We start from the raw sequence: 26814 nt of genomic DNA on the forward strand, positions 1-26814 counted from the left end.
CCATCTCATCAGCATCTCTCCAGGCGCGCATTCAGATACTGATGCATCAGTTGTATTGCGTCTACATCGACATAGTCGTGAACTCGCAGAACATTCATTGCAGCACGACTCCGGCTCCCAGGCACACGGCCCGCGAACCAGGCGGACACGGGAAGTAATTAGGTATAGCCTCAAATCTCGGATCTACCCCTAGAATTTTCACCGCTCTAGACACTATGAGTAATCATCGTCGCAGCTATGCTCACGATCCTCGGACGAAGAAACCACTTTGTGGCAAGCCCTCTACTAAAAGACTCCAGGCTACCCAATTGCGCAACAGCATAGTCGCTATCCGACGCACCGCTCGTCCCATACCTTGCGCACCTGCTATGGCCGTCTTCTCATCAACGATCATGAACGGTCCTGGTTCTGGTTTCACCAGGTAGCGTACTAACCAGTCGGCGCACCAAAAGAGATACAAACAGCGCGTCCGAAAGACCTGCAGATCCATCTCTTCGATCCATGGTTCCGCCATGATCTGCGCTTCCTTGAGCCCATCGATAGCGTTACCGAAGGCACAAGCTAAGGCAGCCATTGACGGAAGCGAGCATGCGTCGTCTGTGAAACCAATGCCGATGAGTTCCAGATAGTGCCGCTCCAGCATCTTCGCATAATTGCGCAAATTCGCGGTCGAGATCAGATCTCTGGTTGCATACGCAGAATCTACGAGAGCTGTTGCGTAATGTGCAACGCGGTTCGACACCAGGTCTTCGCGTAGGTCTCGAATGGCCCTCCGTGCCCACTCCATGTTCTCTTCCATAGGGGACTGTGGAAAAAGGCTGGCCCCAACAGGCAGATGAACGTCGCGGCGTGCTTTCAGAACGACCTTATCTAGGAAGCTGGCTGCTGTGGGATAGCTGCCTTCTAGATATACGTCGCCCGCCAGTCTCTTAATATCAATTGGCAAATGAGCCAAGTTGTCCTTTTTGTATGCATCAAATCGCTTGTCTTGCAGATGCTGTCGGTCTGGGGGAAGAGCTGGCGCTGGCGGTACGTCGAGCATATCAAGTTTCGTGAAGATGGCGTTGACTGAGACACTGTCGAAAAGGATATCGTGAAAGTGGTTGGCATAATTTTCGATGGGAAAGTTGGTCACCAATTCTGTTAGTGATGGCTTCCCACGAGACTTGTCGCCTGTTGCTGTATTGAGGAGGCGGACGTCTTTGTCCGAGATGGTATTCAGATGGACATCCAAGCTCTTGCCCTCACGTATCGCGTCTGGATCATCGCAGACGTAATATAACGCCGCGTGTCTGCAGTCGTAGAGTATAGTAACTGGTGAGCTGGCTTCAGCCCGCTTTTGGACTGTCAGCGCTTCCAGCTGTCGGGGCGTGGCATCGCCTGTCAGGAACACACTGTGTTTCCCCGAAGGACCGGTCGCTTTATCATCGCGCATTTCCCATACTATCGTTATTCGAATATCATCGAAGAAGTCACCTACATCGCCCTCAGAATAGAAGCTTGGTGTATCGCGCGCAGTGTCGATTGGGGGCCTCCATTCATGTTGGTGTCCAGTAAAGGCTGCGTTGATGGGACCGCCTAGTTTGAAGGCAAGGAGCGCGACCAAGAGAGGGTGTAACGTGTCTTCCCGGGCAGGCATTGACGTAGAAAGCTCAAGCGGACTAGATTGCGGCTCGGGCGACGAGTCCCCACTTGCAGCAACTTGCTCCTCGATCGGCAAAGTAACAATCTCCTCGTCTTCTTCGACACCAAAGGTGAATGCGACAGCCTTGGACCTATCCAGTGTCTGCGCCAGAGTCCTGAACTTCTCGACTAGCTTGAAAGCTACATCGCGCTGAGCAAAGCCTGCTGTCTGCGCACACGCTGCAACGAGCGCATTCAGCATATTGCGCCGATATTCAGTTTTCCTCGCACACGCTCGGGCATCTTGAGGTCTCTCTTGCAGCACTTCGGTATGCTGGCGGCATGCAACTCTATCTGTCACCTAAAGATGGAGGTACGAAGTCAGTGTTTGTCTCACATGCAGTTCGTACATCGGCAATTACTCACGAGCCGACCTATGAGCTTGGTCGGTACCTGGAGAGCGACATCGAAGCGTTGCGGTCGGTTCATGTCGAGCTCTGGATCCACTAGTAGGTTGGAGTAGATTGTGAAAGTACCCAGCGAAAGAGCCGTTGAGTCACTGGCGATTGTCGCGGTTGTCGCGCTGATATCGAAATAAGCTCGTCGGAAGAGTGCGATTGCCGTGAAACCGTAATGTGAGTGTAGCGCCAAGCTACAGATACAGGTACTTCTTGGGATACAGGTAATGTTTCCTTGTCCAGCTCTTTCACCTGTTTAGCCTCACTTACTGGAAGCCAACAACCGGTTTGAGACTATCAAGCACATCGCCAATGTCTCACCCCACGATCAAACGCCTCTCAGGTCTTGGTACCACGTGCATCCGCTACTTGCAACATCCCGTTTGCCGTCTATCGGCTTTGCGGTAGGTTTCGTTGTCTCGCGCTACGGTCGAGGTGCGCTGGTTCAGACTATGGTCATTCTGTCGTTGGCCGTCAAGCTTGCAGTATGTGTCCTCCAGACAGAAAATCTTCGGATATGAAAATTAATTTTCATACGGAGTCAGATGCCCACCTCCGCATTCAGTGGTATAAGAAGCTGGTTCGTCGTACCGTTTCGAGCTGAACGAGATGTCAACAAGACGACTGCGCCATCTTTTCAACAATAGCGCCCACGCAGTGACTACTGGATCAGTATGACCTTGCTTGAGGAAGACGCTGAGACGATACTAAAAGAGCAGAACAGAGATATTGAGCGTGAGCTTTTCGTCAAATTCACCTTTCTGACGTCAATTTACGACACACTCGATCTTCTTCAATCGCGTATTGGCATGAGCTCAGCATAGCCGGAAATTTCGAGTATTGCGCCCGTGAGCAGTGTGAAAAGGGCATTCGTTCACGCGTCTTGTTCGTAGGCCCGATGACAGGACGTTGTTGGGTGTGTATAGAGAGAGCCAGAATGACCCGGCCGTTGTTCTGGCGCTCTCGAAATGGCATTGTCTGCTAGCACGTTGTAGCCGCTCATGCCCATTTGGAAACATCGACGCTAGCGATTAGGTTTGCTGGGGCTCGAGCGCGAAGATGAGCAATCGAAGTAAGCACAAATGACTCGTGACAGATTGGGCATGCGCTCATGTCAAAGATCTAATCGCGCGGTGTAGGAAGTCATTGTACTGCAAAGAGAGGTTACATAGTTAAGTATGTCAACATCGCGCCATAAGAGAAGTCTGAGGTGCTTCATACAAACTGACAAGGCATCTTGGTAGAACTTGGACAGCAATCGGTGTGCGCGCAGCTTCGCGGCGACGCCAGCGCCTGCACTCGCGCAGTCTGTTTGAACGAACCGGGCCGTGGATCTGACAGCATTCTAGTGCCGACATTTCCTCCGCGACAGGTTGTACGAGAACGTTTCGACGTTTCTCATCGTCGCGATCAAGGTGGGGTGGAACAATCGATATTGTCAGCATCGAAATGAAGCCGGAAGATCGACCGCGAGTTGAGACCAGTGTGAATTCGCATCAAAGCCAAGCGATCGGGCTACATTACACCGCCAACAATGCGAACCCGATTGGAATACTACCAGATCTCTCAGCAAGTCAAACGTCAAGTAAGTCGATGGGTTGGCCTAACGGCGACGAGAATTGAGTTGTCAAGCTAAGCTAGAGCGACCAAGATCCCAACTTAGATTGCGCGGTCACATCTGACGTCCGTCGCCAACGTCAGCCCTATTATGTTCATGCGCCGTGACGGTAACCTCCGGTCCAAGTATCATCTTGGATCAGGGGAGCAATCGGATGAGGCGGGCGCCTTGTCAAAGATCAAGGGACACTCTAGACGAAACGAAGAAGCCCAGGAAGGCCCGACTCTGACAGACTAGCGAATAAACTCAGCGCTTGGACTGGGTTTAATTACCCACACCCCATGAACATGATCGCTTCGGTCCGTATACTCTGGAGAGCACTGCGAAACCTGGCTTGGAGAGCGTTGGCATGAACAGCGAAAGAGAGTTGTTCGCCGTTTCGAGTCCACGCCACGGCCAAATGTTAAGCTTTGGGGCTTGGACACCGACGTACACCGACGAAAGACCACTAGGTAGGGCAGTGGCCAATATGAGAGGTATGTAAGGACTGCATCCTCGTAATAGTTGCAGTATCCATCACACGCACATCCTGCAAGCTTCCCTTCAACCTCTTTTTTGACATTTTTGGCTACTCGCCGTCCTCTCTTTCAACATGCGTTTCTCCAACGCCGCCGCTCTCTTCTCTCTGGCCTCTGTAGGCTCGGCTGCTCCAGCCGTTCACGGCCACAAGCACGCACACGCACGTGATCTCGGTTACGGTGGTGGCTACGGTGGTGGTCAGTACCAGGCTGGTATCTTCTACGTCAACTGGGCCATCTACGCGCGCAAGCACATGGTCACCGACCTCCCCGCCGACAAATTGACCAAGGTCAACTACGGTTTCGCCAACGTCAACAACCAGACTGGTGAAGTCATTCTTACCGACGAGTGGGCTGATCTTCAGTTCCCCTACCCCGGAGATGTTGCCACCAACGGTACCCAGTTGCTTGGTAACTTCAACCAGCTTTACAAGCTCAAGCAGCAGAACCGCAACCTGAAGGTCATCCTCTCAGTCGGAGGCTGGAGCTTCAGGGCCAACTTCAAGCCTGCTCTTGCCACTGCTGAGGGCAGACAGAAGTTCTGCGACAGTTCCATCCAGCTGATCGCTGACTTGGGTATCGATGGCCTTGACATCGACTGGGAGTACCCAGAGGATGAGACCGATGGCGACAACTTTGTCGACACCCTCATGCGCTGCCGCCAGGTATGAATCATGTTAACACGGTTCGAATGATCGCAGGACTAACACCACAACAGACATTCGATGCCTACTCCGCAGTGAACGCCGCCGGCTACCACTTCGACCTTGGTATTTCCGCCCCAGCTGGTCCCGAACGTTTCGTCGTTATGCCCATTGCCAAGATGGACCCCTACGTTGACAACTGGAACCTGATGGCCTTCGACTACCAGGGCCCAGGTTTCTCCAACTACACTGGACACCTCAGCAACGTGTACCCCAGCTCCACCAACCCCAAGTCCACCAACGGCTGGAACAGCAAGACAAAGTCTTTCGTCCCTTTCAACACCAAGCAGGCCATCGACTACTACAAGATGAACATCGCTTCCCCCGCCAAGATCCAGCTCGGTATGCCCCTCTACGGTCGCGGATTCGCCAACGTCGTCGACATGAGCAAGGACCAACGCGGCCTCGGCCAGAAGTTCAACGGATCTACTGCAGGAACCTGGGAGCCTGGTACCCTTGACTACAAGGTCCTGCCCGTGAACGGCAGCAAGGTCTACACCGACAAGGAGACTCTTGCCAGCTGGAGCTGGGACCCTATTGCTAAGGAGCTCGTCACTTTCGACACACCCAAGGTCGCCTCCTGGAAGACTGACTACTTGATGGATGAGGGTCTCGGTGGTGCCTGGTGGTGGGAGTCATCTGGTGACTTCCCGGCCACCAGTGACAAGAGCATCGTCTCTACCGTTGTCAAGAAGCTTGGTGGTCCCGAGAACTTTGTCCAGAACATGAACAACCTGTACTACCCCAAATCCAAGTACTACAACATCCGCCCATCGGCCAACTCTACCTTGAGCCTGTTCTAGATAGTTGGTTGTAAGCGTCTCTGGCGCAGTAATGCGATCAGCTAGTTGATCCCCAGTTTGGCACTTCCTTTCTTGAGAACCTTATTTTAGAAACCTTTTTACTTGCACTGTTGTTGCAAGACCTTAATGCAAGATACGCACGTGATGCAAATTCACGAGAAGCTCGCTCATCGAGTTAATAGACGTTTGACTTGACCACATTTGCCTTTCCTGCACTTTATTGACCTCGTAGTACTGTTGAAACATGCCTCACATGGGAGCAGCCTCCAGGCTGGAACACTGTCATCAGCGTGTAGCCAACTTCATAGTCTGATGCGCAAGTAAGTGATCTTTTCGATGCTAGAGCGCGCAGTCGAAGTCTGGTATGAAGAAAGAAGGGAGTCGTGGTGATGCGTCTTCCCCGCCAAACTAGCCCAGGAGGCCACGCGCAAAGGCTGCGGATGCAAACGGACCCACTTCCAGAATGAGACCGGCTTGTACAACCCCACCAACATGAATGCCATCATATCACGACATTCCAACCAGCTTAGGAGCCTCTGCAAGCCATCTGGAGCTAACAACATCCGGATCTGCTTGCGTGCGACACGATCGGTGAACAGCATGTCGCAGCCTGTGCGACCGCGGCGGTTCGCACCACTGGATCCCGCGAAAAAGAAGGAAGGGGACACTAGACCACTGCTAAAGGGCATTGTGTTTGATGTCGACGGCACGTTATGTAGGTTTTCTGATATCGTGCACCTGTGTTCATGTACTGAATGACTTAGGTCTGCCTCAAAACTACATGTTCGCAGAGATGCGATCAGCACTGGGGATCGAAAAGCCGACGGACATCCTGGACCACATCTACTCGCTACCTGAGGGCGAGCAAGAAAAAGCACAAGAGAAGATCCGGGACATTGAGCGCACCGCAATGAAGTCCCAACAGCCGCAGGCCGGGCTCGTAGAGCTCATGGAATATCTGGACTCTTGTGGCATCAAGAAGGGCATCTGCACACGCAACTTCGACGCACCTGTCACTCATCTGCTCACTACTTTTCTGCCAACATCAAAATTTAGCCCTGTCGTGACGCGAGAGTTCAGGCCACCCAAGCCCGACCCGGCAGGCATTCTGCACATTGCGAAGGACTGGATGCACGAAGACGGAGGAAAGAGTCTGATCATGGTTGGCGATTCAATTGACGACATGACGGCTGGTCATCGTGCGGGAGCTGCGACTGTGCTGCTAGTCAACGACGTCAACAAGCACCTTGCGGAGCACCAGCACACGGATCTCGTCGTTCAGCGGCTCGATGATCTCATCGACATTCTTGAGAGTGGGTTCGAGGGACGCGTAGAATCTAGCGAAGAGAAGTAGATGCAGGAGGGCAGTAGAGGAAGCTGTCTGTAAGAGCTGATGTGCAATACGCATTAACGAAGTCCGTCATTATGCGTCTTGAGACATCGTGCCCGTACTGTTCGTTGCTTGATGCTCGCTGGAGCAACTTCGCTGCGATGGTTGGGCCAGGCTGCGTGCAGGCTGAGGTGCAGCACGGGCCGCCCTCGAGCGCCACTAGTCGTCACAGTGCCGACCCGCCGCCAATCCCATGAAGCTCTCACAAGCATTCTTGCGCTGCACACTATCCGGGACAAGAGCACTGAGACCATGCATGAGCCCACGCTTCTTTTCGCCAATGTTCAGATCCTGTAAGCATTGAGCCAGCCTGGAGATCAGCGCACTGCATGCATGAGCCGGCTATTGGTATGAGGATAAAGGGATGCATGCTGCGCAGATCTGTGCTCCTTCTAGCAGAACGGAACGGAGTTAGACAAAATTGGGCCGTTCCGCACCCGTGGACCATGGAGGCCTGCAATGAACAGCGATACCCATCCCCGAAGCTGTGAGGAGCGGTACGGCCTACTTTCTATATTCGAGACAACCGCGAGAGGCAAAGGGGAAGGTGCTTCAGAACGTTGTTACCTAAACACGGCTGGGGGTGATCAGCCATCACTCCAATCAAGAGCCGATCACGTTGATCCCGGAGGCTACCTGCATCATGTACTTGAAACATCTGGTTACGATAGGTCGCCTAGGTGACTACGTTGGGTGTCTAAATCTCCACGGCTTGGCAGACCAGTATATGTCTGCTCCCGCCGTGATTACCATCGCAGTTTCCAACCCATCCGTCGCTTTCGTTTGCTGCCAAGCAACCAGGGTCGAGCATACTTCTTCTTCTGTCCTGCCACTTCTGGTTCCACACGATCGACGTCGCCGGCTAGCATGAGGTACACCACCGCCGCCTTCACAGGCCTACTGGCCATTTCTGGTGTCAACGCTGGCTCTACCTCCCGTACTTCTCACATCGAGGGCAACGAAGTTGTCGAGCGTCTGAATACTGTACCTGAGGGATGGAGCGAGATTGGTGTTCCAGCGCCCGAGCGCAAGCTCCATTTCCGCATTGCAGTACGCTCGGTAAGTCATCGCGAAGCAGATCAGGAAGGCCTTCATGGTTCAGATATTGAAAGTCGAATACTGATCATCGCAGGCAAACCCAGACCTGTTTGAGAGGACGCTCATGGAGGTTTCAACTCCCAGCCACCCCCGCTACGGTCAGCACCTTAAGCGAGACGAACTGAAGGATCTCATCAAGCCAAGAGCCGACTCAACTGCAAATGTGCTCAATTGGCTCGAGCAATCCGGCGTCGAGCCTCGAGACATCCAGAATGACGGCGAATGGATCAACTTTCTCGCTCCTGTGAAGCGCGCAGAACAGATGATGGGCACCACGTTCAAGACCTACCAGAGCCAGGCACGCCCTGGAGTCAAGAGGACTCGTTCGTTGGGCTACTCTGTCCCCGTGGAGGTTCGGAGCCACATTGACATGATCCAACCTACTACTCGCTTCGGTCAAATGCGCGCCGAAGATAGCCAAGTCCTCACACAGGAAATTGCGCCTTTCTCCAAGCTTGCTGCTGTTAATGCCACGTGTAACACAAGGATCACGCCTGATTGCCTCGCAGACCTTTACAACTTCCAGGACTATGACGTTAGCGACCAGGCCAACGTAACGATCGGAGTGAGCGGGTTCCTTGAGCAATACGCTCGTTTCAACGATCTCGACCTGTTCACACAAAGGTTTTCTCAAAGTCTCGCTGGTAAAAGCTTTGGAGTACAGTCTGTCAACGATGGACCATTTCCCCAGAACTCATCGGCCAATAGCGTCGAGGCCAACCTCGACATCCAGTACACAGCCGGCCTGGTGAACATATCAACCACGTTTTACACTGTTCCAGGACGAGGACTGTTGGTTCCTGATCTTGATCAGCCTGATGAGGACGACAACAACAATGAGCCCTACTTGGATTTCTTTACTTACCTTGTGGGCCTGGAGGATGAAGAGCTGCCCCAAGTACTGACCACTTCGTACGGTGAGACGGAGCAAAGCGTCCCTGCCGAGTACGCCAAGAAGGTCTGCGATATGATCGGTCAGCTCGGTACTCGTGGCGTCTCAGTCATCTTCTGTAAGTATTCGTTCGAGCTTGGAGGCGAAGATGCCCCCAGACGTCATCAGCCGCGATGTCTGGGGGTAGTGTCGTCTCTGAACTCAATCCTAACCCAACCTTTCCATCGATGTAAACATGAGTGCTAACAATACTCAGCCAGCGGTGATACTGGTCCAGGCTCTGCTTGCCAGACCAATGACGGCAAGAACACAACCCGTCTCCAGCCAATCTTCCCCGCCTCATGCCCCTACGTCACCTCCGTAGGTGGCACTCGCGGAGTCGAGCCTGAGCGTGCTGTTGATTTCTCTTCTGGCGGCTTCTCTGATCTGTGGCCTCGCCCAGCATACCAAGAGAAGGCAGTTTCCGACTATCTTGGCAAGCTCGGGTCTCAATGGGAAGGCCTTTACAATCCCAACGGCCGTGGATTCCCTGATGTCGCCGCTCAAGGACTAGGTTTCCAGGTAAGATATACTTCCTATAGGAATTGTATGTGAGACAAATACTGACCTTCCTTCTCTAGGTTGTTGATAAGGGTCGATTGTCGTCTGTCGGAGGAACTAGTGCCTCAGCGCCCGTCTTCGCTTCGGTCGTCGCGCTTCTCAACAACGCTCGCGTGGCGGCTGGCATGCCTTCACTCGGTTTCCTGAACCCTTGGATCTACGAGCAGGGCTACAAGGGTTTGAACGACATTGTCGATGGAGGCTCTCGTGGTTGCACTGGTCGTTCCATCTACTCCGGACTTCCAACCGCACTTGTGCCTTACGCTTCCTGGAATGCGACGGAGGGATGGGATCCTGTGACCGGTTATGGTACACCTGATTTCGAGCAACTGGTTCGCCTCGTAACTGCGCCGCAGTACGGTCAGCGCCGCGTTCGTCGTGGAGGCCTCCATGGTGAAGCATAGTGCAAGCAAAGACTTGTGACCTTCTTTACCTAGATATCTCTCCATCAATAGAGCAATTCCTATCATGAAATTGACACCCTGGAGCCTAAATTGACGCAAGATTTTCCAATTTGCTTGCTTTATTTCAGTGTAGTCGAGATCAAAACGCGCCCCTCAGTGACGATGGCGGCTTCTCCGGGTGCGCGACCAATCAGCCACTTGACGCGCGGAAGCCACAACCGATTGTTGCTGACATGCTGACACTCTCACAAACCTTGAACGCACCTCAAGCCATAGCCCTGCAGACATCATTCCAACAGTCGTTGCTTCAGACCCTTTAGAAGAGACGGGAAAGCCCATGTGTTTGACTGACCACATTGTTTTCGTCACAGCGACCCGCCACAGCATTGGTTTTCGCGAGCTTCCCCATGCGGTTAAAGCGCACAAGACTTATCTGCGCCGAAGCATGACAAGCATCCGCCATGGTGCTTGATCCTTCGACACCTGTATGGGAGCGATTTTCTCGAAGGCCGACCTCAGCCAATCACGCAGCTCGACCATCCTTTGCCCCAATACCTGACGACGCGCACTGAGCCTACCGTGGCCCCGGATCGCGGCCAGAGATAAGAGCTGGTGTCTAACAAGCCCGAAGAGATAGTTCCCCGTCCACTATCAAGGAATACGAAGTGGACCTGCCAGTGCTTGAAGTCAGTGGCGGCATCTTTGGCGGGCCTTGGAGAAGCTTTGCGCCGTTAGCTTCGGTCCACCAGTGTGGTCGTGTGTTTAGTCGCATGCATTCCCCGCCTCTATCGCGGTCGTACCTGGAAAACAGTACCAGCATCATGAGCAATCGCAGCAACGTCGACTCCCATCGCGCCATGTTCAAACGTCAACTACACAACTTCGCGATCGTGCGCATACAACTATACCAGAGTATAACGGAGCTCATGCGCAGGGTCAAGCGTTTGAATGATTTCGGTGTGCTTCGGGGGTAAGCAACAATATGTGACGGAACTTCACGCCTGCCTAATCAGGTAAAGAGCTGGAGCTATGTTCGCCATGAGCTATCTGTGTTTGTGCAGGTACAGGAAGATGTAGGCCGCGTCGCGTGCGTGGTAGACCCGAAGTGACGTCGGTCTGGCGCTCCACGCTTTTACTTCAAGAAGGCTGGGCTGCCCGCTCGGTTCCCTCTTCTTCACGGCCATTGATAGTCACAGCACGAGCTTGACTAACGAACAACCCCGGCACTGCGATCGCGAAGCACGTCAAGATGCAGCTTCTTTCACTCCTCGCTGTTGGTGGCCTCACAGCAAGCGTTTCCGCACGAAGCGCTCGCTCTGTCGGCAAGAAGACGGAACTTCCTCGTCCTCGTCTGACTGTCCCCGAGACCAGTCTTCGCCCTCACAAGCGTCAGACCACTCAGATTATCACCACTGAGGCGTCCAAGGGTATGTTAGGTACTATCTTTTACACAACACTAGCTAATGATCCCCAGCATTCGCTGTCAACGGAACTGCGGGAGCGATCCCCGACGTCGACTTCGACATTGGCGAGTCCTACGCTGGTCTTTTGCCTATCAGCGATGCCGCCAACGAGACCTCTGAACTGTACTTCTGGTTCTTCCCATCCGAGAACCCAGACGCGGATGACGAGATCACTATCTGGCTGAACGGTATGATCATTCCCACGTACATGATCAATTCCCTCTAACATATGTCACAGGTGGCCCAGGTTGCTCTTCTCTAGAGGGGTTCCTCCAAGAGAATGGTCCCATCTCCTGGCAATACGGCAGCGGCCCAGCAGCTGTATACAACCCCTGGAACTGGGCCAACCTCACCAACATGGTCTGGGTCGAACAGCCCGTAGGAACCGGATTCACACAAGGAAACGCTACCGCTACCTCCCAGGAGGAGACCGCTGAGGAATTCCTCGGCTTCTTCAAGAACTTTGTCGACACATTCGGTCTGCAGAACCGCAAGGTGTACATCACTGGCGAGTCGTATGCCGGACGCTACGTCCCTTACATCGCCGATGCCATGTTGAGCAAGAACGACTCCTGCTACTACGACGTCAAGGGCATCATGTTCTACGACCCCAGTGTGGCCGAGGACGTCCTGCTAGAGGACATCCCAGCTGTGCCCTTCGTCGACCAATGGGCCGGTCTCTTCAACTTCAACCAGTCCTTCATGGACGACATCCACAACCGCTCCGAGGCCTGCGGCTACACCGAGTACATGGAGAAGTACCTTACTTTCCCTCCTCCCAGCAAGCTCCCGTACCCCGAGAAGGACGCCAAGACTGAAGGCTGCGGGCTGTGGGAAGACATCTACAACGCCGTCTTCTACACCAACCCTTGCTTCGACGTCTACGCTATTGCTACCACCTGCCCTCTCCTCTGGGACGTTCTCGGTTTCCCCGGTTCTTTCGACTACCTCCCTCCCAACACCGAGATCTACTTCAACCGCACCGAAGTCCAGAAGGCTATCAACGCGCCCATCCAGCCATGGGCTGAGTGCTCCAACGGAGTTCTCGACACCGACTCGTCTCCCCAGTCGTCCTGGGAAGTTATCCCCCGCGTCATCGACGCCCTAGACCGCACCGTCATCGCACACGGCGAGCTCGACTACATCCTGCTCTACAACGGTACCCTCATGGCTATCCAGAACATGACTTGGGGCGGCATGCAAGGTTTCCAGAACCCGCCTGTCGATGACTTCTACGTCCCTTACCACGACGACTTGAGCCTTACCAGTTTGAGTGCCAAGGGCCTCATGGGCAAGACCATCACTGAGAGGAAGTTGACGTACGTCCAGCAGGCTCTGAGTGGACACATGGTACCCCAGTACCAGCCTAGCAGCGCGTACCGCCAGCTTGAGTTCTTGCTTGGACGTATTGAGAGCCTGACCAGCCGGGAGCCTTTCACCACGCTGCCCAAGATCCCGCAGAGCAATGAGACGAGCGTTGTTTCTCGGGATTTGGGAGCCATGGGTGGAGAGTTCAAGAAGTGGTTCTAGACTATTAGTATGCCCGTTTAATGGTATAACGCAATGAACACGATTACGTCATATAACTCATGAAGTATGCGTGATGTCTGCGTAGATTGATTGTTCTACTGTGATATCGAAACAACACTAACCGGCAACGTTCTCAGCCACCCTCCGCCCATCTTTACCCAACACCCCTTCTTGTCTCTGCGCCCTCTCCTCCGGCACTTCAGCAAATATCTTGGTGATGGCCTCGATCGTGGTATTTCCCCCACTGAAGACGACGCCAATGTTCCAGCCCTTGTCCCCAGCCTCTCTCTCCACCATCTTCCTGAAGTCCTCGTTGTACAGCATGGTCGCCAGACCCACGACCGCGCTCGGCTCGACAAAACACTTCATCCTCTCCAACACCAGCTTCATCGCATCTTTGATGTTCTGCTCTGTGACGGCGTAGAGACTATGCACGTATTCCTTGTTCGAAATAACACCCCATGTATGGTCACCGAGGGGCGTACGCAGGCCATCGGCGATGGTCAGGGTCTTGACGCTGGTAACGCGTTCGCCCTTTTCAACACCCCTCCTCGCGTCGTCGCCGCCCTGGAAACTGGGTTCTGCGCCGAAGACGCGTACCCCAGTGCCGTGGAGAGCGACTGCGATGCCGCTCAGCATGCCGCCGCCACCACAGGGCGCGATGACAGCGTCGAGCTTCTCGCCGCTTCCCAAAAGCTTGCTGACTTGATCCTGTATCTCCAGCGCCATGGTGCCCTGGCCGAGTATGATGTGGGGATGGTCGTAGGGAGGGATCAGGGTAGCGCCTGTGTCCTTGATTACGTCTGCGACGACGGCTTCGCGTTCGGTGCTCGTGGAGCCGGAGAAGTGGATGTTGGCGTCTTGTGACCGCGTGCCTGCTATCTTCGAGGGCGTGGATATAGAGGGCATGACGATGTGTGCGGGTATTGAGAAGGTTCTTGCGGCAAGCGCGAGGGCCTGCGCATGGTTTCCTGTTGATGTCAGTCCTGCCTGCCGGCCTGGTCTGGTCATAAGTAGACGTACCGCTGCTGTGTGTGACTACTCCCTTCCTCTGCACTTCTTCCAGTCCATCCCGCTCGATCAATCGCGTGACGGCATGGAAAGCGCCGCGTACTTTGAAGGCGCCGATGCGCTGGAAGTTTTCGCACTTGAAAAAGAGGTTCACCTTGGGCTTAGCGGGCTCTTGGCCTTCCCATTGTGTCCCCTGGAGTGCTTCTGGAGCTTGAGGCGTATTGGCGAGAGTGTTCAGGGTGGTGTTGGTCAAGACGGGCGTGTCGTGGATGTGCGGCTTGATGAGGGCGTGGGCAGCTTCGACCGAGGCGCGCGTCAGGGAGGCATGGGGGGCTGCGGAGGACATGGCTGCCACTGAAGAGAGCGGCGATGAGCTGGATGCATCTTGATTAAGACTGTCCAGGATGTGACTCAATGGGGGACCCGGGTACGATGGTGGGGAAGATAGCGCGGAGAGGAAGGCAAGGCAGACAGCGGGGACGCTCCGCGCGGGTCGCGCCTTCTGGCCAAACACGCGACGGATACTTTTCCGAGTTTCTCATCCACTCTTCCCTGAACGCGCCTTTCGACACAGCGACAGCTCGCCCATGTACAGTAGTTACGCGAAGATGCCTTTACCCCATATTCGCTGTCTCAAGCTGACACCCCAGACAAGCCCTCACCAAGTCGCTGTTTACCACCCCCGCGCCTGCCATGTTTGTCATTAGCATTACCAATGTTTCCATCCAAGAAGGACTAAAATGCCGTTCAGGCCGACCTGTCTCTTTCTTCATACTGAGATATCCAAGGTCACCTTTGGTTTATACCTTATTCGACACCATGGTGGGATCCACTTGCAAACCATGGTTCCATGCTGCCATTTCCCATAGTTACGTGACTTCGAATTATGCGATGCTAACAAAAGGAAGATCCTGTTCCTCTGAATCGGACTCTCATATCTACTCAAACAGTTCGGCAATGTCTATATCGCACTAAAGGTCGGTGAAACCGGAAGTCCTTGCAATCGGGTCAAGATCACGTCGGTACGCAGCAACCACACACCCAGAAGAGATGAACAGCCAAGTCGACTCCCCACTCGGACAGCTGGTTGAACTGTCCGGAGGATTGACCATGGCCGAGATCGGTTCCCACTCAACTCACACCACCCTTAGTGCACTGGACTCATTACCCTCGACTTTACCAATGGATAACGCGCCATCATCAGTTTCCAACGACTTGTCAAGCCGACCCATCTCCTCAACCCAGTCCGAAGACATGACTTCTCCATCGACTACGAATCCGCACCTCCCTAATGAGCTGATTATCCAAATCCTCCATCACGCTCTTCATCTCCGCCCCGGCTCATCCGTGCCACGACTACCTGTTTGCGCTGATCGATTTCAGAGCCATGTATCCCGCAACGGTCGCTTGGCTAGGTATCTGGTTATATCCAAATCACTATATCCCCTTGTTCTAGAGGCTTTCTACCGCGAGAACGAGTTTCTATGCGCCTCAGCCGGGAGAACTCTGAGGGCGTGGATGGAAGATAAGCCTAGGGAAAGTCCTGTCTTGCTGCCCCCGCCACATGCCAGACAGCATATTCGGCGACTGGAGTTGATGATCTCTTTGGAATACTTTAGTCGGGATTTTACCACTTCATACCAGTGGCAGACACTCGTCAAGCTTTGTTCTGGGAGGGCCAGACTTACTAGAGTCGAATTCTTGCGCTTGGTGATAAAAGAAGCCCCGGGAATGTATTGCGGAAGAAAAACTGCTTTAAACCAACTGAGAGTTGAGGGTCTTGTGATTAGGGCGAAGAAAGAGGTGGTCATTGAAGGCTGGAGAGCGGCAAAGCCATTTATCAAGGTGGAGGCTGAGGTCGTGAAATGGATATAACAGTACGTCAGGAGTAGAAGTCTCCCTCACATTATTAGCAGTCATAGGGAACTTCAAAAGTAAGCCAAGAGTCCTTCAACGTACTATCAGCGATCGATCATGCACCTAATGCTTGAGCCTGAAGACATACGTAGCAGTGTAAATCATCATATTGAAATATGTCACAATAGCCAAGAGGTACTCACAGTAATCACAAGCGACATTCACCATGCACAAAAGCATGTTGGAGAAGACAAAGAATCTCATTCTGCACTACACTATGGCAATGACCAAGCCAGGAGACGACAAACCCCACCAACCACCACAAACAATTCACAAAGCTGCCCAGAGTCCGCTCAGCATGGCGCTCCTCAAGTCGGAGAGGCCAGCCTCGACGGTGATGTTGAACTCATCACGAGCGCCGATCATGAAGCGAGCCTGATGGTAGATAGCGACCGCCGCCTCGGAGTCGGGGTTGCTGAAGATGGGAGTGATGTGAAGCTGAATCGTCCTCAGATTCTGCATGGTCATCAGATCAGAGAGCTTCCGCAAGGTGTGGGCACTGCGACAGTGCTTGAAGAGGTCGACAGTGTTGCGGAAGTATATCCTGTTGTCGAGGATGCGGTCGGGCAGTACAGTCGGCTCTCCTGCGTAGCTGTCGGTGAGGACAAGCTGCACCCGGATATGGCGGAGGGAGGGGAGGAGGTGGACAGAGGGCATGAGTGGCGCGCGGTGTGATGTCTTTGAGATGAACTCGAAATAGTTTTCTTCGTAGAAAACTTGGAGAGCGACCGCCTGGAACTGGCGAGAGACGACGCAGAGCTTGTGCAGTATGCACTTGTGGAGCATGGCGAAGCGGGACGCGTTGATTGGCCTGCCCCGAGGCGAGACCGTGGAGAAGATGAGTATGTTCATGAGAATCATCTTGAGGATTTCGTTGGGGAGGACAACGCTCTGACGAGGCGCGGGCGTCACCATTGTGATGGTGTTTGGAGAAGACATCGTGCTTGTAGCCGATGTGAGTGGAGGTGATGAGGAAGCGTGTTGTGTTTCGAGGTGTGTGAGGAGGTTTGAAAGTGCTCGGAAAAAGAAGTTTGAAGGCGACTTTGTACTGGAGAAGTGAGGAACTTTCAGGCTGAGGGAACTGAAGGGAGGCAGGGGGAGGCCAGTTTATATAGACAGAGGGAGACCCTCTAGCGTCTCCTCCAGAAGAACGGTACGCCGCTGAAGAAGAGCGAGGAAGTCTGAAGCTTCCTAATTCTGCAGAATGGAAGCATGAAGTCTGCGATGAAACCGGGCCCTTTCCCTATTATATGGCCTCTGATTCGTCCCGGGGCTGTCCATTCTGTGTCCTTCACCGTACTAGTAGCCTTCATATCTGACTAGACTTCTTCTTTGGGCTCCGATTGGCGGCAGAAAGGCTACCGGAAACCTTCTGGCAGTATGAATGCTGCCTTGGCAGTGAATCCATCACTAGTGATGCTTCTTTCAGCGACGATGGAAGAAGAACGAATCGAGTATGTCCAGGACTAGATCTAAAAGGGGTAGGTGGCTTCCTTGGATATCCGTACGAGTCCGGCGAATCAAGACACTTAGACGACGGCGTGGCTCTGTTGGTACCAAGTGAAAGGGTGAGGGCTACGATGGTGGAAGGCCGAAGCAATCGCTGAGGTAGAGGAGCCTTCCAAAGATTGGGAAACTGACTTCCAGGAGGCTGCGCACATCGATAAAGCTGTGCCATCCTGCAAGAAGAGCCCGAGTAGCGTCTGATGCCTTCAGTCTTGCCTTACTTGCGGTGGAAGTGCCTTGACGCTGGCTGGAGACAGCTATGGCGTTCGTTTGTCAGGTTGTTCTTTGCGTTGCACAGCTGGCTGCGTCCGCGGGGAAGCTGTTACCAAACACCGACCACCAATATCGACACCGATATTTTGGAGCACCAGCTGCACCCCCAGTTGACGAAGCGACAGCACAGGAAGTGAGCCGTACCCATCGCATACTTCTCACGAGACGAACCAGACCTTGCCCACAGTCGTTGCCGATGCAAGCTGCCGCGCCTGCTCCTCTCGAACCCCGACGACCCTCCCCCCTCTTCTCCGCAACGGCGGCGACAACGAGTCGAAGGAACTTGGACGAGATGACAAGAAGAAGACTGTCCGAACAACTGCACTGTGCAAGATAGGCCAGGTTACGAGACAAGAGTGGTGACTCCGTGGCAAGAAAACTCTTCAGCTTCGGCGCAGGAAGGTATCGCAACAAGCCAACGAGGAGGAACATGCAAATTGGCTGCAGAAGACAGCGCGACGGCAGCATGAAGGCGCCACTTCAATGCTCATCGAAAAGAGATCCAGAGAGCAGGCCGGGCACGGGCGATACCAGGACATCATGTAGGCAAACCTCGGCGGAGAAGAGCCATGTGGACCTGGAGATACATTAGTCGGTGGTCACAGAGGACGAAATTTGGCAGATCACGTTAGAATCATGGCAATATCATCAGAGACAACAGGTCGCAGTTGCCACGCTGCGCGGTAGGACACACATCAGCGGACGGGAAAGTCGAGGTCCAGGACGAGTGAGCGCATGGATGCATGGGCGCATGGCACGCATATGAACAAGCTCGTGGTCTGCGAACCGTACCTCGAACGTACCCCAGGATATACACTGCTACATCGCCCGTAGAGCGCATAACCTTAGGGTAAGTTTCGGTATCAGGATCGCGACACGTTGAGAACGAGCTTGTTCGTACTGTCGTGTGTCGAAATACCGTGAGAGGGACCTGTAAATATATTAGTTGACGTCAAAGAGTGCAAATTTCACAGGTCAATAGCAAGGCATAGAGGCAAGGTGTTGGTGTAGGAAAGATGGAGGTCCTAGGCAGCTGGGCAAGATTGAACTTCCGCCTTGGTCTGTGCACGCTAGCATGGTCATCTCCGTCGCCGGCCATGATCGCTCCCAGTCATCTCATGCAACCTTGGCAATTACACACCGCTTTCCATGCGCGAAATCGACAATCCATTGTGATATGCTATGACCAAGAGGTCCCATGCCAACATAGCCTCCTCGCAAGCAGAGCCTCCAGAGCGGCAGACGTCGTACGATGGGGAGCGTAGCGGAAGCCACGAGGACGGGGATGGCTCGTCGCTCAAGAAGCCGCGATCATTCATGGCGACCTTGGTATGTGGTCAAGAAATGAGATGCAGTGCTCTGCTGACTAGAGAAGGCTTGCGACATCTGCAGATCGAGGAAGACGCGCTGTGATGAAGATCGGCCAAGATGCGGCTACTGTAGGAACATGAACTTGGAGTGCACGTATCAGGCACCACGCAGTACGAAGAAAGACCAGTCATTGACTTTGGCAATTAATGCAATTCGAAGACTGGAAGCAAAGATCGAAGACCTGACAACGGCGATCAATACGCCCAAGCCGTCGTCTACATTACCACTTTCGCCGGCAGGGCCCATCAACGACCATCAGTCACCCCACACCATCTTCTCACAACCAAGTCCAGGATACCACGTCTCGGCGATGCCCTCTCACCACTCCCATAATGGCCGGCTAAGCATACACGACTTAGCAATGTCTCCACAAGTCGTGGGATCTCCCGCCAAAAGTCCCTTCCCCGTGATGGAAGTTCAAGGCGCAGTAAATCTTTCCTTCAGTCAACATCGTGTCGCACTCTGGCCGGCCATACAGCAAATACTCCCTAACGGTTTCGTCACTGTTCGAGCAGAGCTTCCGGAGGACTATATAGTCGATATTGAGAACCGGCGAGCGCAGCTGCCGATACATATCGATCGTCCCTACGGCACTGTCCCTGAGAGCTGGCTGATGAGCCTCCCGCAATCGGCTGTCAAAGGACTTGCAGATGCTTATTTTGCCGTCTTCCACCGTAACATGCCAATCCTCGACAAGTATCATTTCTTCTCGAGCACACTAGGCACAGCTATGGAGAACGAATTCGGGTACGACGTGGAGTCTGCGCTGGTACTCAACGTGCTTGCCTTGGGTTGCTTAGCTGTCAAGGCTCACGAGGAAGGCGACTTTGCTCTTCCCTCGCGCCACTCTCCAGCCAGACGTGGCTTCGTACACCCGGATTGGTACGAACTCGTTGTAGATGATCCACCGGGGCTCAAATTCTTCAACGAAGCAAGGCATCGCTTCGGCTTCCTCATGTGCGATAACGATGTTCAAGCAGGTCAATTTTACATGCTTTCGACTCTGTATTATGCTCAGATTCTCCGGCCTCTCGATTCTTGGACCACCGTGAACAGGGCGGCCCTCTGTTGCGCTAGCATTCTCACCCGCACGGGAGCGATTGACTATGACACATGGGAGGGCGATATGTTATCACGACTGTTTTGGTGTACTTTGATGTACGAAACAGTCATCACACAGGAACTGGACCTACTTCCGCATAGCGGCCTATTAGACTACGAGCCAGATACGCCTCTACCGAAGTTTACCCAATGCCCACGGCCAAAGACGTCCATATCGGGACTGCTTACCGATGAAGAGGACTCCTTCTTCAACTTCCACTTTCTCGCTCAAGCGGCCCATCGCATCATCCTGACACGCGTAAAGCAGAGCCTGTATACCTTTGCAGAGAAAGACGGTTACCCCAGCGCCAGTTTGACAGCCGAAATGCATCACCAACTAGAGCAGTGGCGCGCAAACCTCCCTCCGTCGCTTCAGTTCTCCGACACCGACAACGCCAGTGACTCACCCAGCCCTGCACACGTCATCGCGAAGGCCATGCTGCGAAGCCGCTACCTCGTTGCAAAGTTCCACATTGGCCGTCCGTTCCTCTACAAAGCGCTGCATGCACCAGCATTCACCAGTGATGCAGAGTACAACGAGGTGCGCGAGGGTCTGCGCGGTGGCATGTTTTGGCCAACTACCATGGGTCTTTGCACGCAAATGTTGTCAGCTCTACCAATCAAGTTTGGGTGGTGTTGTCAGTGCTTTGGACAGGTGCTATTGTTTCACGCCGTAGCGCAGTCGCCGGACCCAAGATTACGAGAAACGCTGCCGGAAGGATGGCGCGAGTGGGTAGGTATCATGATGACCCTGATCGAGAGTTGTGCGAGAAGCAGTCCTGGTATTGCAAAGGACTACGAGCTATTGCGCTTGTTGGACGCCTAGCTCCAGACGTGTAGTATGGACACGCTCGCGAGACTCTACAGATTGCTGCTGTAACGTCAGTGTAGTCCGTAGGTATACAGTCAACATGATTAAATTCATAACGAGTTCGCGTGAGACCCTGCGTCACGCTGCCAGACGTAACACGGTACCACAGATACTCGAGCCAGGCTTTTGTCAGCCGTCGTCGTCGCATTTGGGCACTCAACGTACGACTAATTCTGCGTTTCAGCAAAAGTCAATTGCGAGAAGGTCGAGACGAAGGAAGACACGATGAGCCTTGTTTGCGGTTTCTGGGATGCTCATGTCTTATGCTCCGACTGATGGTGATGTTTCAGCACCGCCGCACCCGTGTCGATCCTGCCATCTACAGCCGAGTACGAGAGGCTTGCGTGTACAAAGTGGCTACTAAGCTGACTATCGTAAAGGCGCATGCGGCACCGGGTCGTTGGTCTAACCAGTGCACGACACATTGCGCACAAGAACCAAGTTGTGAATACATAGCATGCCAATGTTTGCATCTCGAATACCCTCATCGCAGTCCCACACGCGTCGACGGGGAGGATAGCACAGCCACAGGGCGCGCATCCCAGATCTCGGCGTTTCAGCCTTCCAGCCCTCTCCCGGCGCGGCAGCTAAGCCCAATCAGACGGTAGTGGCCCCTGCATTGCTTAGGGATGGAAGCAAGGATCTACCGACTGACACAACTGCCACTAAACTGGGGGCGTGTCGGCCGCCTCCTTTGAGGCAGAGGGACACTTTGCTTGTCATCCTGCCTTTCTTACCACTCCTTTTTGGCACCCGGCGCAACGCTTCTCCGGTATCCGCATACCTTGTCATCTTTTGCATACACCACCTTCTTTCCGTGGTGTCCACTACGCGACGCACGCTTCATTGTTGAGATTCGGCATCTTTGGGAAATTATTGGATTGGACTGGACCAACTGGATCTGGATGCAAAAGAGCGAGGGCCTGATACTCGACTCCTACGCGCAGGCGAACTGGATCGCATTCTAGGCCTCTGAACCCCAGAGAACGAACCGCGACGATGGCCGACTACTCATACCAATCGCTGGCCAACATGGGACCACAAGGGAGATGGCGGCGTGTGCTGTTGATTGCCATAATACCCATGGCATTGGCTCTGCTTTATTTCAGCTCTCCTTCATACGTGCCGAGCAGTCTTCGGGCACAGTACGTGTCGCGATCCTTGATTATTTACAACAACTGACGACGAGGCGCAGATTCCCGCATACGCAAAACATTTCCCTCCCCAAAGACGACATCTCCATGGCGACGATAATAAAAGCACTCTACGGCCCGATATTACATCCGATCGATGCTGCCAACTTTACCGACGAGGACGGAGATATATACAGACTAGCAGGGGAACCGAAGTTCAAGAGCAAGTTGGGCAAGAAGGTGCTCATACTGGATATCGACAGTCGGCCGTTGACGGAAAAGGGCCAGCTCATGGACCCGCAATTGAAGTGGAAGGGCATGCGCTCGTTGAGTGCGGGCATGCTCGGGCATTACATGTTTGGTACGTTTTGGACCATACAGGAGGAGACATCCAGGGCCGTTCGGCACGTGGAGCGGACAACGAGCGACTCGGCTAACATCTGACAGCGCAAATACACGGCTACGATTACAAGTTCATCCGCGCACCCGATTACGCCGACCGGTGGGGCACCTGGGTCAAGGTTCCCATGATGAAGGAGGCGCTGAAGACCCACGAATACATCGTCTTCATGGACTCGGATGTCATGTTCCACTACCCCCATCTGCCTCTCGAATGGCTGCTCAACTACTGGAACATGACCGACGATACTCTCGCGATGATGTCCATTGACCCAAACGAACCGCAAAACTACGATGCGAAGGGCAACCGATACTTGAACACTGGGTTCGTGATCGCACGACAGAGCAAGAGGACACAGGAGATGTACAAGGCCTGGGCGGAATGCCCTTCTGAGACCAAGTACAAGGGCTGCGCGCACTGGAAGACCGATTGGGCACATGAACAGGCTGCTTTCGGAAACTACCTGCGCTACGACTACGACCGACCGGACGACATTCGCGTTCTCCCCTGCGTCGAAGCCAACGGTGCACCCGAGGCTGCGAACCGAGGCGGCTGCAAAGGCGTCTTTGTACGACATTTCTGGGTTGACAAGGGCCTGGTGGCTAAGAACCTGGCGGACAGCGTCATGCAGTACTTCCTACCACGATTACACGAGGCGTACCTGGGCTCAGCGAGCGAGCATATTGTCGACGCAAAGGGCTTCAAGCTCGAGGGCGCGGAGCTCATCGAGATGACCGAAGAAGAGAAGGCAGCGGCCAAGAAAGGACAGGGCAAGAACCAGAAAGATGAAGGGTGGTAGGACGACTCTGAACTTCGCAACGGCCTTTGACCCTCACCTCGCGCACGCGCATTGCATTTTATTTCACCAATCTTGCGCCATCTACCGCACGGCCTTTATATAACCATCATATACGCCGCTGCTATTTCATGGCAGTACTTTTCTGTCGGCGTCTACAGGCGTCCCATGTCTTATCGTTATGTCTTTGTACAGCGATTTTTCAAGCATGTTACATCATTATATTAGACTTGGGTGGGACGGGCATCAAAGACGGCTTTCCTTGATCATGTATGAGAATTGTTAGGCAAGAATAGCCACTTGGAATACCACCTCTTTTCACGTTGTCGATTGCGTTGAGCAAATACGTTGGTGATGCACAGGTACGTCAACGTCTTTTGTTTACTGATCTGTATCGCAGACATCGTGTGCCGGCCGCCCGGGTAGCTCCTTCCCTCTCGGCACCATGACGTGCGCAACAACCCCGGGAACATCCATGGATGACGACGATCGGCTGATCTCTACGAGCGTTGCAAAGACCTGGCAAGAACCACCAGCCTCGCGCAATACACCACTGCACGCGCTTTCTGCTGTCGCGATGCAGTGTCGCAAACGATGTGCAGTCGCATTGGTGCACTGCACCTCCCCCTCTCTTGTGCGACACCAACGATAACGAGCATATTGCGGCGTGGTACTTCAAGTGGAACAACTGGTTCGGGTTTAGATGTACAAATCTGCTCTGCAGCAGCCGACGTGAGGGGCGACGACATGGATGCATGCCATCTAGTCACGCTTGCCAGATCTCGTTCAGTCCGCAAGACCGGGTACTTTCCTCTGCACTTCACTTGGATGTCCCGTCGATGCAGACGTCATGAAGCATTCTATCGGCAGAAGATTGTTTGCAAGAAACAAAAGTTCCGGACACGTCGACAGCGGGCAGAAGCGGTCTGCTACCAGCTCCTCTCGTTCGGAGTCTGAATCATTGATCCCTCTTACACCCAAACCCGAGCCTCAAGCGATACCACAGAGCCTATTACCCCATACTCTCGACCAGCCGGCTCAGAATCTATCGCATACGACAACCATAATATCACCACAATTTCAAGGACCACGCATTGAGAAACCAGATCTTTGGCTGCTGGCCCTTGAGCGCTCTGGACTAAGCAATGAGCAGTCACTAGTACTCCTCAATCCGCCTACCGGAGGTGAGACCGAGCCATGGTCTCCAGTTCAGTTCGTGCAGGAAGTCAAAGATGTCACTCGCGACCGGTACGTTGAGTGCGAAAAGAGCGGATGATTTGCCAAAATTGGAGGATGCAAGGCCGTCATCAAACAACGGGCCGAGACGGTACTCATCGCCGTATTCGAGCTCAAAGATTTCGTTAGCGAAGGACCAAAGTACGATGTCACTGGATACGGTGCGACAGCATGATCTATCATCACCTTCGGCCTATGGGTAAGAACTGGTACTGGAATTGACTGCTCGTGATATTGGCAATGGACATTAGCTTGTGCAGAACGATCTCGACAGAACACAATCCACATTCGAAGCTTCCGCTTTCCTGGCGGATCTCCTTGCACGCTACGCTAGTATCCTCCTGTCCAGCAAAACCAGCCAGCAATCCTTTCCAGAAACTGAATAGCAATGTCTATATGGCCGCTCTTATTGTTGACCCATGCCACCAATCTGCTGAAAGACAAGTCATTCCATGTTCTTCATACCTCCACCACCTTTCTTCTGGTATTCAGGTTAAATTCTGAGCTTGACCATCTTGTGAATGGCGCCATGCATAGGGTCACTAGACCTGATCTCCGCGCTTGATTCATTCTCGAGCTTCAAAAGCTTTGGCTGCAGCACAACAGTTGCTTTGTTTGGCAGGTCAAGTAGTGCTCGTCGGTACTCATCGCTGTCACTGTTGATTTGTAAATGCAAGTGCAGAGAAGTGCTCAGTCGCACCGTCAATTCGGTGAGCTTGGGGAATCGAGTCTGCCAATCTTGCTCTCCTGCCTGCTGCGGCGCATTGGGAGTAGCAGCTTTGTGGGCAGGTCGAGGACGGAGAAGCACCAGCCAATCGTTCTCAAACGACGGCTCCAGGCACTGTGTCGCGTTGTCAATGCGACGGTACAACTCCAGCTGTATCACCAGTTTGCGAACGTGATTACCGAACACAAACGGAGGGAAACGCCACTTGTCGTCGGCGCCCGGGGTAACGTGCCCCCAAGACACGCCAGAGCGCCTAATGACAAAGGTGTTGTCGCTGTAGTACACTTGTGCGGCAAGGGCATGCATGCGCTTGTTGACGAGTAGCAAAGTTGGTAGGTTTAAACCTTCCTCGATGGCTTTGTGGTTCCTTGCCATGATGAATTTGTTGGTGCTGAGGGCGTACGTGAGGATTTGGACCTTGAGCTCATCGGGAAGGGCGTCGAAGCCGACGCGAGTGCCGCCGGAGGGTATGTTCTGAGTCATTGTTAGCTTTGGAAGAGGGAGTTAAACAGATGAGTTAGCCGTGAGGTTCGGCTTCTGGTGTGTTGTAGCAGAGAGAGAAGGAGCTGGCGATGTGAGTTGTTGACGTGCCAACTAGTGCGTGCGTCATTAACGCGCGCGCGACAGGTGAGAGCAAAAGGCTGCGGTGACCAGTACTTAGGCGGCAACCTCTGCGTTTGCTCCACATGCTCAGCTCGCAAGATAACGTCACCGTCGATAAGAAAAGCGGTGTCAGAGCGGGATGGGTGTGGCCGTAGACTTTGTTCGCCTCTCTTTTGCCTGTTCATATCAACCCAGACTTGGACTTAGTACGGACTAGAGCGATTAGCATGCTATTCATCACTCTTGAAGCGCCAGGTATGTCTCCTAAATAACAGTGTTACCTTCTGCTCAGCACATATGGCTACTTAAGACCTCATGCGTCTTCGTTGTCGTTGCCAGCAGCTTCCAGTGTTCAATGATATCGGCGTGCTTATTGCAATAGACACGCGCAATGCTATTGTGGCATTCCAGCGTCAGGTCAAGTTCCACCTCCTTTGCCTTGAACAACGTCTTTGTGTCAGCTAAGCACGCTCTCGTTTCCTCTATCAATTCAGGCGACATACAACAGTCTTCATCGCCTTCTGTTAGATTGTTCTCATCAAAGAAGTGGAAGCTGAGCTTCAGAGTATGCAGGTTCGTGAATCCAGTTTGCCAGGCATTGTCGTGGGGTGCCGTCATGAGCCATCTCGATCTCACGATTGGTAAAGGCAGACCCAGTTCGTTCGATTGTAATAAGGGCCTTGTTGCCTGCAGCATAAAGGCCAAGGGTTGCGAATTGCACAGTAGTATATGTTCCAGTCGTGAAACATCCATGGTGTAAGCCTTAAC

At 53.5% G+C, this 26814-nt stretch overlaps 10 protein-coding genes across 10 annotated transcripts; 6 read left to right on the top strand and 4 right to left on the bottom strand.

Annotated features, from left to right (window-relative positions):
* Window positions 1–241: 241 nt before the first annotated feature.
* Window positions 242–1885, bottom strand: J4E87_003642 (uncharacterized protein; the record flags this gene model as incomplete). The annotated part of the gene is made up of 1 exon (XM_049375267.1): window positions 242–1885. One exon carries the CDS (start codon window positions 1883–1885, stop codon window positions 242–244), a length of 1644 nt encoding a protein of 547 aa, XP_049235189.1.
* Window positions 1886–4291: 2406 nt separating this feature from the next.
* On the top strand, window positions 4292–5724 carry J4E87_003643 (uncharacterized protein; the record flags this gene model as incomplete). Its single annotated transcript, XM_049375268.1, has 2 exons — window positions 4292–4882; window positions 4936–5724. 2 exons carry the CDS (start codon window positions 4292–4294, stop codon window positions 5722–5724), a joined length of 1380 nt encoding a protein of 459 aa, XP_049235190.1.
* A 492-nt stretch (window positions 5725–6216) lies between these two features.
* J4E87_003644 (uncharacterized protein) lies at window positions 6217–7078 on the top strand (the record flags this gene model as incomplete). Its single annotated transcript, XM_049375269.1, has 2 exons — window positions 6217–6439; window positions 6489–7078. 2 exons carry the CDS (start codon window positions 6217–6219, stop codon window positions 7076–7078), a joined length of 813 nt encoding a protein of 270 aa, XP_049235191.1.
* A 903-nt stretch (window positions 7079–7981) lies between these two features.
* J4E87_003645 (uncharacterized protein) lies at window positions 7982–10108 on the top strand (the record flags this gene model as incomplete). The annotated part of the gene is made up of 4 exons (XM_049375270.1): window positions 7982–8173; window positions 8247–9222; window positions 9361–9665; window positions 9725–10108. The coding sequence occupies 4 exons, from the start codon at window positions 7982–7984 to the stop codon at window positions 10106–10108; spliced, it is 1857 nt and encodes a 618-aa protein (XP_049235192.1).
* A 1249-nt stretch (window positions 10109–11357) lies between these two features.
* Window positions 11358–13101, top strand: J4E87_003646 (uncharacterized protein; the record flags this gene model as incomplete). Its single annotated transcript, XM_049375271.1, has 3 exons — window positions 11358–11535; window positions 11583–11759; window positions 11810–13101. 3 exons carry the CDS (start codon window positions 11358–11360, stop codon window positions 13099–13101), a joined length of 1647 nt encoding a protein of 548 aa, XP_049235193.1.
* Window positions 13102–13218: 117 nt separating this feature from the next.
* Window positions 13219–14458, bottom strand: J4E87_003647 (uncharacterized protein; the record flags this gene model as incomplete). Its single annotated transcript, XM_049375272.1, has 2 exons — window positions 13219–14072; window positions 14125–14458. The coding sequence occupies 2 exons, from the start codon at window positions 14456–14458 to the stop codon at window positions 13219–13221; spliced, it is 1188 nt and encodes a 395-aa protein (XP_049235194.1).
* Window positions 14459–16299: 1841 nt separating this feature from the next.
* On the bottom strand, window positions 16300–16944 carry J4E87_003648 (uncharacterized protein; the record flags this gene model as incomplete). Its single annotated transcript, XM_049375273.1, has 1 exon — window positions 16300–16944. The coding sequence occupies one exon, from the start codon at window positions 16942–16944 to the stop codon at window positions 16300–16302; it is 645 nt and encodes a 214-aa protein (XP_049235195.1).
* Window positions 16945–19588: 2644 nt separating this feature from the next.
* Window positions 19589–21106, top strand: J4E87_003649 (uncharacterized protein; the record flags this gene model as incomplete). Its single annotated transcript, XM_049375274.1, has 1 exon — window positions 19589–21106. One exon carries the CDS (start codon window positions 19589–19591, stop codon window positions 21104–21106), a length of 1518 nt encoding a protein of 505 aa, XP_049235196.1.
* Window positions 21107–22150: 1044 nt separating this feature from the next.
* J4E87_003650 (uncharacterized protein) lies at window positions 22151–23483 on the top strand (the record flags this gene model as incomplete). The annotated part of the gene is made up of 3 exons (XM_049375275.1): window positions 22151–22296; window positions 22347–22645; window positions 22732–23483. The coding sequence occupies 3 exons, from the start codon at window positions 22151–22153 to the stop codon at window positions 23481–23483; spliced, it is 1197 nt and encodes a 398-aa protein (XP_049235197.1).
* A 1726-nt stretch (window positions 23484–25209) lies between these two features.
* On the bottom strand, window positions 25210–25926 carry J4E87_003651 (uncharacterized protein; the record flags this gene model as incomplete). The annotated part of the gene is made up of 1 exon (XM_049375276.1): window positions 25210–25926. One exon carries the CDS (start codon window positions 25924–25926, stop codon window positions 25210–25212), a length of 717 nt encoding a protein of 238 aa, XP_049235198.1.
* Between the last annotated feature and the right edge of the window lie 888 nt (window positions 25927–26814).

Source organism: Alternaria ethzedia, assembly GCF_023757985.1.
Source record: "Alternaria ethzedia strain BMP 0044 chromosome Unknown scaffold_6, whole genome shotgun sequence".
NCBI classification, from domain to species: Eukaryota; Fungi; Ascomycota; class Dothideomycetes; order Pleosporales; family Pleosporaceae; genus Alternaria; species Alternaria ethzedia.